The 14409-nt window shown below is 55.8% G+C and overlaps 4 protein-coding genes and 1 non-coding gene across 5 annotated transcripts; all 5 read left to right on the top strand.

Moving 5' to 3' along the window:
* Positions 1-442: 442 nt before the first annotated feature.
* On the top strand, positions 443-2211 carry ABB37_01838 (hypothetical protein; the record flags this gene model as incomplete). Its single annotated transcript, XM_015798495.1, has 1 exon — positions 443-2211. The coding sequence occupies exon 1, from the start codon at positions 649-651 to the stop codon at positions 2209-2211; it is 1563 nt and encodes a 520-aa protein (XP_015664015.1). The 5' UTR covers positions 443-648.
* A 589-nt stretch (positions 2212-2800) lies between these two features.
* ABB37_01837 (hypothetical protein) lies at positions 2801-9139 on the top strand (the record flags this gene model as incomplete). The annotated part of the gene is made up of 1 exon (XM_015798494.1): positions 2801-9139. One exon carries the CDS (start codon positions 2801-2803, stop codon positions 9137-9139), a length of 6339 nt encoding a protein of 2112 aa, XP_015664014.1.
* A 434-nt stretch (positions 9140-9573) lies between these two features.
* On the top strand, positions 9574-9645 carry ABB37_01849. The gene has a single exon. It is a non-coding gene; the product is annotated as a tRNA-Cys (tRNA).
* Positions 9646-9871: 226 nt separating this feature from the next.
* On the top strand, positions 9872-10748 carry ABB37_01836 (diaminopimelate epimerase; the record flags this gene model as incomplete). The annotated part of the gene is made up of 1 exon (XM_015798493.1): positions 9872-10748. The coding sequence occupies exon 1, from the start codon at positions 9939-9941 to the stop codon at positions 10746-10748; it is 810 nt and encodes a 269-aa protein (XP_015664013.1). The 5' UTR covers positions 9872-9938.
* Positions 10749-11421: 673 nt separating this feature from the next.
* Positions 11422-14278, top strand: ABB37_01835 (adenylate cyclase-like protein; the record flags this gene model as incomplete). Its single annotated transcript, XM_015798492.1, has 1 exon — positions 11422-14278. The coding sequence occupies exon 1, from the start codon at positions 12206-12208 to the stop codon at positions 14276-14278; it is 2073 nt and encodes a 690-aa protein (XP_015664012.1). The 5' UTR covers positions 11422-12205.
* Between the last annotated feature and the right edge of the window lie 131 nt (positions 14279-14409).

Raw genomic sequence — 14409 nt, 5'->3', positions numbered from 1 at the left:
CGTTATCGGGGAGAGAGGAAACCGATCACGGTGGCAGTGGTAGTCTTTTCCTTCACGAGATGTTTGCGTCTCGGGTCTTGACGCGCGTGCGTATCCGTGTCCGTGTGTGTGAGTCTGTGTGTAATTGTGCTGATGTGTCAGAACCCTCTCTCCCTTTTTTTGTTCGTCACAATCCGTCAAGTTCACAGAAAAGAGTAACATTTTAAGTTCCGCGGCGGCACACGGTTTACCGCGAAAACACAGGTTTTTTTTTTCTTCTTTCCGGGATGATCTATTCGGTCGCTCTCGCAACTTGTTGCGATACACCACAAAAACTCCTTCTTCGTGCATGAGCTCCTACCCATCTGATCGTGGAAAAAGTGAATTCTGTCTTCGTTTTCATTCTTGTCATCTTTTTCTCCCTTCTTCTCTTTTCCTTTTCCGTTGCTTTTATCAAGCGCCAGTGTTTTTCCTCTCATTTCTTTTCAAGATTCTTTGAAAGCTGCTCACTAACCTCCCACATCTGTCGTTTCGTGTTTGATTTAAACGTGCTCTCCCTCCCTTCGCACAATTTTTCCTTTTCCACTCCTTCTTCGTGTAAACGTCAGTGACACGAACTGAAGCATGATTGTGCTTGCCTTGGAAAGCTGAAAGAAGAACGTGCAACAAATGTCTTCTTCTGCGGACAACGAAGTGAAACGCACCGCGGAAGGAATTGCCACGGCGCTATGGTCTCCTGAGGAGCTCTACAACCTGGATACCCAGGTCGATGTGTTGCAGCCCGCACTAAAGTCGTTAGCTGTGGATAGCGGGCGCTTCTACGCGTATCGGTTGTCGCTGCTGCTCGCCCCTTTTGAGGTGCTGGAGGAGCTCTGGGCTCCTAACACGATGGAGAAGACGCGCCTGAAAGACGACGGGACGGTCAATATCCGCTGCGAAGAAACAAGGGTGGAGGGCAGAACAGATGGAAGTAACAGGGGCACAATTGCGGAGCAGTGCAAAGGCGGCAGCTTATTCCGCGTCTTCACCACTGTCGCCCATCGTGTCTTCGTCGTGGACAGGTCTGCGACGCACGTTCAAACGTTGGTGGCCGCATTGCGGTACTCTTTTCCGCAACTCCTCGTGCCGATCGAAAGTGAGCCGAGCGAGCCCATGTGCACACTCCTTTTTGAGTTTGTGACACAGCACTGGTCTGCGCTGTCCGCGTACTTGCCGTTGCTGTACTTTCTGTTTGAGGTTCAAGAACGGGCCTTCGGATCCTTTTACAAACAGCTGGCCTCCTTGGTCCAGACGCGCAAGGGAAATGATACGGCCGCTTCAGACGCGCTGAGGCCCAAAAAGGGTGGGAAGATCTTTTCCTGGTTTTCGTCGAAGCCGAAGGAGGCTGAACTTGGGGTGAACGACAAGCTAGAGTTGGTCAACGTCCATAAAGCGACACTTCCTCTCCGTTTCGAAAAGCGCTTCATGGTTGCACTCGCAAAGCAAGAGCAGATGCACAAAATGCAGCTTTTCTGCCGAGACTTCGTCGCGTCTTTGCAGGATGAGGCGTCCACGTATCAAAGCGTTGCGGAGTGTTTCACGACCTCACCGATGGCCTCGGAAGCCGTTTCGGGGTGGTACAACCAGGACTTACTGGAGAAAGCCACAAAAGACAACACCGAATTGAGGCTCATGAACACTTCGGTGCAGCGCTTTGCGTTTCGTAAGAGCTCCCTCACCAACGAGCTCCTGTTGCCGTTGCTGCAAGAGATCGCCCAGGTGGAGGGCGAGATTGGGATCCTAGCGTCGTCGCACGTCGCTTACTATGAGGAGGTGCTGATGCGCACCAAGACGGTCACCGAGAACACGGAGCTCATGTCGGGTAAAGTTCCACTGCCGCAGAGCTGTGAGGCTTCTACGCGGCCCGAGAGCATGGCAAATGCCAGAGAGGTCAACCGACGGCAAACGCAGGAGCTTGCTCAGTGTCGCGCCAGTTTCGACGGCGAAGTGACTGCGGTAGAGAGCGCTATGAAGGCGAGGGTGAAGAAACTGTGCGTCCTTGTTGCCGGCATGCTAAAGGCGCTGGCCGCCTGCACAGAAGCTGGGCACTTCGACGATTACCTGCGCGGTCTCGTGCCGCCGCCATCGGGGGAACTGCCTTTGCAAGGCGGCAGACACCCTCTAAAGGCCTGCTTGGGCATTGAGGACGGCGAGAAGGAATCGGCATTTGCTGTTGATCGAGCAGGGCCGTAAAACTGGCAGTGTAGAATTTGTGTGTCAGCTCCTTGCTAATGCCTTGATAAGAGAATCTTATACCCAGAGTTTCTCGAGGCAAAAACGAAAAGGCGACCATACGAGTTGAAAGGTGTGCGACTCTACGGGGAGCTTAAACGACTCAGCTGAATGTATGTGATGGTGGCCGAACTTTGAAGGAGCCAACGTCTTCCAAATCAGTAGTATGAAAAGAAAGGCAGAGCAGGAACTGGCGTTCGCACCCACCGCTATCAATGAATGGACAGAAAAGCGTACAGCTCAGCTTTCTGTCACAATTCATCCACATTATATACGCGAGCCTAACTCATGAAGGCCTTTTTTTTTTCTGTCGCTACACGATACTTATATGGAGTAAAAAGTATTTTTCTTCAGTCAATCTTTTCCTGGCCTTTTCCCCCGGCGCTCTTTACCCTTTCGCAACTCGTGGCTGATTCTTCCACTTCGGCGTGCGCTCAATTTTGTGCGAATAAAAAGGAAACTCCTTAGGGCCCTCGCAGCACTTATATGATCTCAACTTGCTTTCATGTAGATTCATCCAAAGAAGGAAAAGGAAGACGCATAATCAGGAATGAGCCAAGACCCCTCACTCGTAGAGTCTCCCCCTGATGTGAGCGGCGACGCAGGTCAGTTACGCACCGTACCCCTCTTGCTTCCCTCGCAATTGTTTTTAGAGGCTTTGAGCTGCGGAGATGCACGTAGAATACGCCAAGAGCTCGTAGGGTGCCCCTACACAAAGTGCACCTGGTGTGATTCCGATAAGAACACACTGCTGCATTACGCGGCCGCTTTAGACGCGCCTGAGTGCTTAATAGAACTCCTGCAGTCACGGGTCGACTTCACCTTCTCGCGGAACGCACAGGGTCAGACGCCCCTCCACGTCGCTTCACGGTGTGCTCGTACCATCATTTTCGTTCTGCTGCTGGTGACCAAGTACGGCGCGACAACGGCGCTGGACAATCAAGGAAACACTTTTGTGCACATCCTGCTTGCCAACACGCTGATCCAGGAAGATCAACTCGTGCTCGTCATGGAGTCGCTGTTGGCGCGGAGCAGCGTTGCAAACCTTGTCAATGCCGCTAACGGCGACGGCTGCACCTTGTACGATGTTGCTTTCCGGTGGCATCGGAGGAACGCGTCTCTGCTCCAGCTGCTAATGCGTCACGACGCTGTTTCCGGCGCTTTGCTCATCAACGACGAAGTAGAAACGATCACTGCGGCGGAGAGGGAAGAGCGCGAGGAAGTGCAGATGCAGCAAGAACATGCATATGCGCAAATAGACATTGCTGCGCAGGCACATGGCGAGATGATTCGCAGCCACCGGCACCAGCGCAGAAAGCTGGCGGAAAAGGAGAAAAGAAAACGATCTGCTTTGCTCGACAAGGAAAGCGTGGCCGCTCAAAATTTGTGGAAGAAAGCAGCAGATGACTGCCGACGGGTTGCTGAACGGCAGGCTGCAGAGGAGCACAGCGCGCTAATTCTGCAGCGCATTGGCACCGGTTTTGCGTCTCGGCGCGCGCTTTATCGTTTGACGGTGCAACGCCGAGAAGAATGCGCCGCAGCTCAGAAAGACACCGCACGACCAACAGCAGCAGAACAAGATGAAGCCGTGCGGATCGCCTTTACGCGACACGTGGAGGCAGCGAGGGAAAGTGCAGCGGAGCAAGAGGCAGTGCCAATAAGAACTGCTGCGGAGCGGGAAGCGCAAAATATGAGGAAGGGCGACGTGAATGCGCCACAAAATCGCTTCAAGACGGAGGGTAGAAAAGAAAGTGAGGCCGCAGAGCCGTGCCATTCGGCGTCGTCCTCAGGAGCTGTTGCGCTTCAGATTTCACAGCTTCCAGAAAAGCTTCTTGTGTATATCCAATCTGTGGTGCGCATGCGCAGGCAGAGACGCATGTTCATTCAGCTGCGAAGGCGCATCGTGCAGATTCAGCGCGCTTGGCGGTGGCATCACGCACAAGTTCTTCAGCGCCTTCAGAAAGCAGCCGACACGCTGTTGGGTGAGTTGCGCCGGTACGAGTTACGCGAGGCTCGAAGCACCTACGTAGAGTGGCACACTGTAGCTCGCATCAAGGCCATGCTGCGTGAGATCACACGTCTTGTAACCAAGCTGGTGTGGCGAGAGAACTTCTGCAGTGCGTTCCGGGATATTGTGTTCCTGCAACGACGGCGTGCCATTGTGCCGCCGACCCGTCTTTCACGTTTTCAGCGCCTTCAGCTACTGTCTCGAAAAGTGGAGCCGTTCGTGCTCTTAGCGCAGGTGGTCGTGAGTGTTTTCTTACTCGTTTACATGGGCTGCATTCCGCGCACCAGTGTCACGAAGGTGCACAACAAGGTGGACATCGCCTTTATTTGTGTGCAAATCGTTATCTCGTGCTGTCTGCCGCTGTGCTGGTGGCGCATCTGGGACTTTGCGGTGGAGGCGACCGCGCTGGTGTGCGCCGCGGCAAGCCACTACGGCGGCGCCATCGTCATTACTTTCTTTGTGTTGAAAATCCCTTTTGTTGCCCGAACTTTCGCGCCGCGTCACTCCGGCACACGCACGTACTGTCGCGCCATCGAGTACTCTACGGTGTACCTGTTGATGTTTCTACCTTTCGGCATCGCCGGCATCGGTGCTACGGTGCGCGGGACCACCCTCAACCGCCAACTTCTCACCAGTCAAGGTAATTGGGGCAGTGTGCTGCTCTACCTCTTGAGCACCGTCAGCCCGCAGTACACGGTGATGCTGTTGCTGACAGCGGGCCTGGCGCAGAACTCGGACTATGAGTTCTTGATGCCGTTGCGCCTGCAGGTGAGTGAGTTTAAACTGGCAAACGGCGAAGAGTTACTGCGGTTCCGCATGCCCCTCGTGCAGCTCGTCTTCTTTCAGGCAGTGCTGCTCCTTTACACGTGGACAGCGGTGGCTGTGGGGATGCACAACGCCATCCACCACCATTACGACCTCAGCGACGAGACGAAGCTCAAGCTCAACAAGAACCGCTTCCGCAACGAGGGAAAGGAGGAGCTCTTCGACGCCCACCGGGCCGCCAACATTGAGGCGCTGGGGCAGCAGCTGGATGGTGTCATGTGGGAGGACGACGTGCGGGCCGCCAAGGAAGCGGTAGACGCGTCGCACTACGACCACAACACCAACTTTACTGTCCACCGCTTCGTCCGCCGCGTCCAGGACACCCTCGGCAACTCCAACAACACCGCACCGAACGGCCAGGGGCGCCTGTATATGAAGTCGGTTCAGCGGGTGAACGTGAAGCCGAAGTGGGACTGCCGCAACGAGGACCCGCAGTCGCGTGGCAGCTACGACATCGAGGTGATTGAGACGGCCCTCGGCATGGTGGAGCAGCGCAGCTTTGGGGAGCGAATTGTGAAGCGGCAGTGGACTGGGGCGCTGCTGCGAAAGGAGATGAATCTCGTGATTTGCGGGATGCTCGTGATGGCGTCGGTGAAGCCAAATTTGTACGCGATGGAGGCGGCGTTTAGCGCCGTCTTTGCCGTGGAGCTCTTGGCGTCGCTGTACTTTCTCCGAATCGAATTCATCTTCTCTCACTACGTTCGCCTTGTCCTCCGTATTTTCTGTGTCGTCGTCGGTTTTGTCCCGCAAGCCGTGCCGTTCGTCGCTTTCCGCTGCCTGCGTCTCGTAGAGGGGTGGTCCCTGCTCTTCAGCATTCCTGGGATGGTGCGATGGGCTCTGGTGTATATCGTCATTTCCTTTGTAACCATTTGGATGATCGCGTATGTGGCGGCGCTGCAGATGCTGTCGCTGTCGCAGGTGAGCGCGCACCGGTCTATTTGCAGCAGCAGGGGCGAGTGCTTGGCCGTCTCCATTCGAGAGCTCGTCCTGCCAGCCTTCACGCCCGAGCACATCGCCCCCGCAGTGGAGACCCCTGTGATAGCGATGCTCGTCTTCTTCACGCATTTCTGCTTCATTCCGTTTGTACTGGCCATCGTCCTGCACCCGCTGCTGCGACTGTCCAACTTCATCGGTCGTTTTCTCCGTCTGGTGGTGCAGAGTCTCCACAAGGACGTGGTGGACTATCTGGAGAACTATCTGGAAGGCGCCTCCTGGTACACACACTGGGGCCTCCGCTCCGACGTGTCTGTCGACATCATTGTACGACTGAAAATGTGGCTCAATGACCTGCGGCGGCGCCGCATCACGGTGCTGTGGCTGTCGGCGCAGAACAGTCTCATCACGAACTTTTGCATCCCCCAGAAAACTTTTGTGAAGGGGTACGAGGCGGCTCCGGAGGAGGAGGGGAATACGGTGCTGACGGAGATCATCTGCCGCGGCGAGTTTGCCACGTTCGAGGAGAACAGCGCGTTGGACGGGTCAAAGCAGCGCGCGGCGGCGCTGCTCCCTGTGCGGTTTGTCATCCGGAACGTCTACGTGCACTATGCAAACGTCGTCCTCACATTTGCGTCGATCGCGTTCCTCTGGGTGGCGGACGCCTCGCAGGAGCGGTGGGATGCGCGGGTGATCGTCTCCACCGTGATCCACGTGGTGAGCATCCTCGTGTCGCTCGCGGTTATCCCGCGTGACTCGACCGCCGTCATGACCTTGGTATCCGCCGCTGCGCTGCTCTCCGCTGTGGTGCTTATACTGATCCCCGGCCGACGCTATCGGGGGCACTACTGCCTCCGCTTCCTGTCGCTGCTGCGCGTCGGTCAGCTCCAGGTTTTCCCTTTCCGTGGAACAAGGCGGCTCGTGAAGATGTACATCGACTCTGCGGTGAAGATTCTCTTTCCCGTTGCGGCGATTGGCGGCGCGTCGTACATCGCGGAGCTGCTACGAGCGCAAGTCTTCATGGTGAAGTTCGATGCGCGGCCGTGGGAGTGGGTGAACTGGAGCGACACGACCGAAGTCGCTGCGCTGCGCGCTAATGTGTCCTACGAGGTATTTTTGGCTGCCATGCCGCGGCACCACGCGTCGCGGCCCAACGTGCAGCAAACCTCTGACCTTTTCTCAACGTACTTCCACGAGGACGCGTATATTTTCTACTCCATCTTCAGCTTCTGGGTGCTTCCGGCCATTTGCATCTCGACCTGCCTGTCCTACCTCTTCTGGGTTGGCGCGAACTTGCGTGACACGAACCTTCTCATGGTGAACATGATCCCTCTATGGGAGGACCCCATCACGACGGCCGGCTTCAGTTGGTACCAGTGGGTCTATCGCTACGTTGGGAACGTGGTACTGCTGGCGAGTCTGGTCTTTGGCTGCGTCTTCAGTCCCACCACCACCGCCACCAGCAACGACCTACACCTCTTCTTCGGTTTTGAGGTCGGCTTCACGCTGTGCGGACTCGCGGAGGCCATACTGTCAAGCTCGTTCGCGGTGCACCGCTGCGGCCGGTCGAGCGTGAGCTGGATGACGTGTGAGCAGCACGCCAAGCACTCGCGGGTTCTCTTCGGCGACTGCGTCTTTTTGCTGTGTGAGATCATTCAGCTCCTTTACTACTGCATCGCCATCGCCCTCTGCACCACACTGCTCGTGGAGCACGACGGCTGCCTCGTCTCCCCTGGCGAGTACGCGACGTACTTCATCACGCTCCGCTTCGTCTTCTTACTGCGCATGCTGAGCCGTGAGTTGTTGCTTTCGCTGCTGAGGCGGGTCCTTTCCATGGGATTCGGTCTGGCGGGCATCGTCGTCTTCTTTGTCGGCTCGGCCAGCGCGCTGGCAGATGCGTACACCGCCGCGACGCAGGTGCCCTTCACCGCCGCCACGTGGCGTGCCGCCTTTGATACGATACTCCGCCTCACCTTCACCTCGGCCATCCCGTCGCACTTCGACAGGCACTGGGTGCCCTTCAACGCGACCGCCGCTGCGCTGGCGATGCAAAACAACTCCGTGGTGATTTACGTCGTCGATCAGAACTTTACCGCGTCGCGATTGGCCTTCGTGCTGTCCGCCTTCGGGAAGGCCATCCTCTCTAGCATCGCCGGCCTCGTCATCGGCTCCGTCGCCGTGCCGGTGCGGTCGTACTTCCTCCAGCCTTTGCCCGCAAAGAGTTTGTTACTGTACCGCACCCTGTGCGGTGGGCTGCCGGAACTCGTGAAGTTCGGCATGCACAATCACGATGACATGCGGCCGCAGGCGCGGCGACGCATCCAGGCGCGCAAGTTTGCCCGCCTGTTCACCCCCCAGGGCATCCCGTCATGGGCGCTGCCGCATCTGCTCGAAGAGCTCGACATCTGCCGCCCTGTGCGCCAGCGACGCTTTATGTATGCGTTGGCGCGGCTGCTGGAGTACCTGCCGACTGCAGAGAAGCGTCACCGCCGCGTCCGTGAGTACATGCGCATGTGGGACACTTACCGCAGCGGTGGCCCCGCGCATCTCCTCTTCTCCGAGCTGCCCGTTTATCCTCCTGCGGCGATGGCCAACACGGCGCTCAATCCGTACGCTGCCGCTACTGCAGCTGTCGCCGGTGCAGCCCACAAAGACGCGCGGACGCCGCGCTACGTGGCGCCGTTGCGCCTTGTCCAGGCTCTCGCCATCTTTGAGCTCGGCTTCCCCGCGGACTCCTCCGTTGGGTCGAAACTGTGGATGGACTTCTTTTCTGTGGTGCAGAAGATGCGCGGGGCTACGCTGCTGCAGTCACTGTGGCGCATGTACAGAGAGGAGAAGGTATTCGACGCTGACCCGCTGCGCAACAGGTACGAGCGCGCGTTGATTGCGTACCTCCGCCGCAGCTTCCGCAAGCATCGGATACGCAGTAACATCCGCTTCCTCAGCTTCGCCACGTTCCAGGAAGCCATCAAGTACGAGCGCGAGAATTTCAATCCCAATACGGGACACTACGACGTAATAAATCGTCTGCGGGGGCACTTTAACAAGCTGCAAGCCTCGAACGATTTTTGGAAGCAGTGGCGCGCAGAGGAACTCAAGAAGGCGAGTCGAACGCAGCCTTGAGAGAGAAAAAGCGTCGCCACAACGAATGCGACACGAGCAGCTGCACAAACTTGTGCCTTTGGCGTGGCAGTCGCGAAGTTCTTTGTCCCCCGTAGTGCTTGGTCTAGCTCAGACATCATCATCATCTTGTAACTTTACAGTAGTGTATATCTATATACTTATGGAACAGCGGAGACTGCTCACGTTTTCGTCTTCCCTCTGTATGCGCTGTTCTGCTGAGCGAGACGTCTTGCGTTTTCCTCCTTTGCCTTTTCGCCTAGATCAGAGCCGCTTCTCTCAATCGATTCCGTTTCGCCTTCGCTTTACTCGTCTAGATTCATATGCTTGTCACCCTCTTTCCTTTTTTTTTTCTTTTGGCGGTCTTCCCGCTCAACAATGCGTGTGAAAAGGGAATAGCTACGGTAAGATCACACGACGTGGTGCTTGGATGCGTCGGATTCATAGCTCAGTGGTAGAGCATTCGGCTGCAGTCCGAATGGTCCCCGGTTCAAACCCGGGTGGGTCCTCACTTTTTCCTTCACGCCACGAAGCCGAAAGGGAGGGAAGCGCGAACCAGGAAAAAACCGACAGAGGAGGCGACGGTGCTCTTCACGCCGCGAAAACGGAAAACTGCCAGTGCAGTTGCACTCTTGGCACTCACGCTCGAATGACCACATCGATCACATTCACCATTTCTCTCTGCTGTCTGTCTCACACGTCACGCTCCTTTTTTTTTTCGCTTCTCTTTGCTTAGCACTGGAAACCGAAGAGAGCGCGCGGACATCGCGAAGCGGAAAAACGTTCTCTATTGAATTCTCCGATGTCCCTAAAGATGATCGAGTTCACCAAAATGCACAGCTCAGGGAACGACTACGTTTATGTCAATACAGTGAAGTACCCCCTCGCGAATCCCTCCGCGTTGTCCATTCAATGGAGCGCCGCCCACACGGGCATCGGGTCGGACGGTCTCGTGCTGATCGGTACATCTACGGTGGCCGATTTCAGCATGCGCATTTTCAACGCAGACGGCTCGAAGGAACTCATGTGCGGCAACGCGACGATCTGTGTCGGGAAGTACCTCCACGATAAGAAACTCACCACAAAGATCGCCGTCACGCTCGAGACGCTGCCCGGTGTAAAGCAGATTCAACTCCACGTGGGTGACAATGGAGAGGACACTGTCACCGTGAATATGGGCTATCCCTCCATCGAAAACCTCAACATGACCGTTGAATGCGGAACTCTCTGCGTTGTGGGTACTGCCGTCTCCATGGGCAACCCCCACTTTGTCGTGCTCGTGAATGATGTGGACGAGGTGGACCTGGGGCGTGTGGGGCCGTTGATTGAGCACCATCAACTCTTTGAGGACCGAACGAACGTTGAGGTTGCACACGTATGCGCCGATGACGCCATTCGCATGCGGGTCTGGGAACGAGGCTCCGGCATCACTCAAGGCTGCGGCAGCGGCGCCTGTGCGGCGGCGGTGGCGGCGATGGCGCACGGTTGCGTCTCTCGCTCCGTTAGCGTGCACATGTACGGCGGCACTGTGCGTGTCCGACGTGAACAGGGCGGCGCAGTCTGGATCACCGGCCTCGCGGTGAGTGTGTTTGACGGAACCATCTCCGTGTAGACGACAACTCTGTCGGGTTCCGTGGAAGCGTTCACTTTCCTAATGGGTCCCTCTGCAAATGCATGACAACAACGACCGCCTTTGTCTTGCTTTCGACAAACGCGCCGCATGCAGCAAGCGTAGTTCCTTTGTGTTAAAAAGGATAGTGAAACGGCGTTATTTCTTTTCCCTTTTAACGTTTCTTACCATTTCTGTCTTCCCCGCCTTGCTTTTGAATTAACCTCACATTTTCTTCGCGCTTTCCACGCACGGGCGTTCACTCGAGCGCTTACTGTTGTATCCCTTATCCGCATTAACGCAAACTCTGTGTTACCCTTCCCCTTTTATCGTTTCATGCACTTAAGAAAGAAAAAAGGTGTTAATAAGAAGAGTCGTACCAGTATTGAACTCTGAAGATGGGCAAAGCAGCTCTCTCTCGCATATTCTTTTTCATCTCCGCGGCTGTCCGCAGTTCTGATGAAATACGATGTTCGGCCAAACGAGGAAGGGAGGACAACACATCGTAGGGGTTGTACGAAACTCATATGGCAGAGGGGCTCTTTTTGCATCCCTCGCGCCTGCCGTGCAACTCGTTTTCATCTCAACGCATGTGACGCCTCAGCATGTATCCGCATCCCCATCTCATTTCTCTTCTTTTTTTCTTTCTTCCTCCTTGTATGCTGCGAACACTCCAGATCAGCTGTAGGTGTTGTGAACCTCTCAGTACGATTTGTAAATAAACCCGGTCGTTTGCCAACTATTCCTGTTTGGGCAGCGTCCACGTTAAGGTGTAGGTCGTGCTTAACTTCTTTGCTCCGATGCAGAAAGGTGTGTTGCATCTGCCCTTTCAGGTTTGCTTTGCGATCGTTACCCCTGTGTAGTGCGCACTCATACAAGTTGCTCTCTAACTGCCTCGATTCTTTTATTGAATACGCTAGCGACACGAAGGCAAGTCCCAACAACGTCACACAACCATCAAAAACAAAAACGTGAGGTGGTGACCGCCCTACTGTACGGCTTCGGGGTTGTAAGCGGCTCACAAACGGTAAGCGTTAAAGTTTGACTGAGTTATTTTTCCTCTGTTGTTTCCGTTTCTTTCTTTTCTGCATCAAAATCGTTTTTCCTCCCTTTCTACCAACAAATATCTTCCTCCTCTTTTTAGTTCTTGAAGCCTCAAAAATCCATTCCTTCTATAATTATTTGTTGTTGTTTGTGGTTTGCCGTCTTTTGCTTTTGGGTGGCATCTCCTTTTCCTCCCCTTTCTTTGCGTTTTGTGTTCGCCCAATCAAGCTCTCGTTGTATTGTAGCTCTCTTTGGCTTCTGGGTCAACTTGTCAGGTGCCCGCGCTTCGCCGTAAGGTCTCGCAACTGGTGCGAGATACACATACGGGGAAGAACCGTGTATTTTCTTTTCTCCCCACCTCCTTTTTTTTTCCTTTCTTGCTTTTCTCTGTTTCCCAGTGACATTCCAACCTAGTCATGGGAGGGGGAGTCTCGCGTGAGCGCCAACGCTCATCGTCTCGCAAGACACGCAGCCGCAACACTAAGCAGAGAACGTCTGTGCCGGAGTCTAGCACGTGCCCCACATCGCTGCCCACCTACAAGGCATTGAATGTGGTAGAGCACAATGACAGCCCCGTGATGGATAGCAATGGCAACTCGGCACCTGCTCTCACGCCCTCGCCTCACAGGCGGGAATACGACTCCTGGGATGTGGCGCCGTCGGATTCGGGAGCTGACGAGGAACAGCCGGCGGACGGCAGCATCGTGGAGGATGTGGTGCCTGCCGCCAACAACCAAACCGTGTTTCACGAGACGCTGACCAACGCCGCGATGCAGTTGCGAGCCCGCCAGCGCGAGGCAAACGTGGGCATCTCCAAGGCAGAGATGGAGGATCTGGTGCTGCTGACCCGCGAGCTGGAGAATCTGAAGCAGATCATGAAGCGTTCTCAGTTTACGGTGGAGGGCACATGGAACATCCTGGAGAAGGAGGGCATGCTGGAGCGCTTTGCGCAGCAACTCTACGATGAGCTGCTCACGCGCAACGCCCGTCTGCGCGTGTACTTCTACGGTGTGGATCTCGATGAGCAGTCCAAGTCTCTGGTGCGCATGATTGGCACGGCGGTCCACTTTTACGAGAAGCCGCAGGTAACGGTGGACATGTTCACCAAGGCCGGTGCGCGGCACCGTGGCTATGGCGTGAACGCCGAGGTCTTTGCGGAAATGCGCAATGCCTTCTTCAAGGTGTTTCCCAAGTTTGTCGGCACCGACGTCTTCAGTGCTGCGGAGGAGGAGTGGCAGAAGTTTTGGAAGCTCGTGCTGGACCTGTTGGAGCACGGCAGCGAAAGTCCCGAGGGCGAGCGTTACGCCAAGCTGCACGAGGAGCAGACGTTGAAGAAAATCCAGGCTGACTTCCAGCTGATCACCGAGCGACAGAGCAAGTGCGACACACGCCATCAGTTTGTCGGCACGATGTACGGCAAGGCCATTGAAATGTACGGTGACCTCTCCAACTTTGAGGCACTGAAGGATCTCCGCGCCAGTCGGCGGGTGTTCCAGTCCTACGTCGACCTCATGAACAACATCCACGACACGACCAGCTGCGAGCAGTTTTTGCGCGAGTTGGGTGGCCGCCACACGGCGTACAACGTGACGGTGGAGAACCTTCGCTCCTTCACCCAGCCGTTTCTCTTTGCTTGCCGACACTTCCTGCAAGACGAATGGAACGTCGCGGTGGAGTCACGCTTTCTGTGGCTGTTCGAGTACATGATTGACGGCATCTCATCGGGTATGGTGGATGGCATCAACAGTCTCGAGAACCAGCGCGCCCCTGGCAACAACGTCGCCTTCGGTCTTCTCTTCACCGATATCGAGGCCAGCACAAAGCTATGGAGCAAGGACTCTGAGAAGATGAGCCTGGCCGTCAAGAATCACCATGCCGTGATCCGACGGCTCATCGCCGACTTTGGCGCCTACGAGGTCAAGACGGTCGGCGACTCCTTCATTATTGCGGCCAAGGATGTGTTGGTGGCGATGAAGCTGGCGCTCGCCATGCAACTGGAGCTGATGCGTTCGATCCCCATTGCGCCGGGATTTAAGATGATCGAGAACACCGAGGGCCGCGGCGACCCGAAAGCGTGGGACGAGCGCACCTTGCGTGTGCGCATCGGCATTGAGTACTGCACCGATGCCACCGCGACCTACGACGGTATCCACCGCCGCTTTGACTACTACGGCCCGAGCGTGAATCGGTGTGCACGCATCGAGGCTGCCGCATGCGGTGGCCAAATTCTTATGTCGCGGCAGACCTTTGAGCAGCTCAAGTCGATCCCGGCCTTCCATGACGAACCCGCGCCGTATATCTTCCGTAGTGTCGCACTGCCCTCGCCACCCCCGAAGGTGGATAGCCGCGGGCTGGATCACTTCATCGCCGTGAACGACGTTGGCTTTGCGACGTTGAAGGGCATCGGCGAGCCGGTGCACCTCGTCTCCGTTGTGCCACGCTGCCTTGCTGGACGCCAGTTTATTGACAAGGTCTCGAAGAAAGCCTAAGAAAACGGGTTTTTGCTTTTCTACGTTTCTTGCGTTACAATTCCACGTTCCTTTTTTTTTTTGCTTCTGCTTAGACACGGGAGTGCGTCCAGGCTCACTTGCAAGCGCATGCGTCATTTCTTTCGATCATG

The sequence above is a fragment of the Leptomonas pyrrhocoris genome (assembly GCF_001293395.1).
Source record: "Leptomonas pyrrhocoris isolate H10 chromosome Unknown, whole genome shotgun sequence".
NCBI classification, from domain to species: domain Eukaryota; phylum Euglenozoa; class Kinetoplastea; order Trypanosomatida; family Trypanosomatidae; genus Leptomonas; species Leptomonas pyrrhocoris.
Note: the sequence above shows the minus strand (reverse complement) of the source record. Positions and strands in the feature narration are given on the sequence as shown.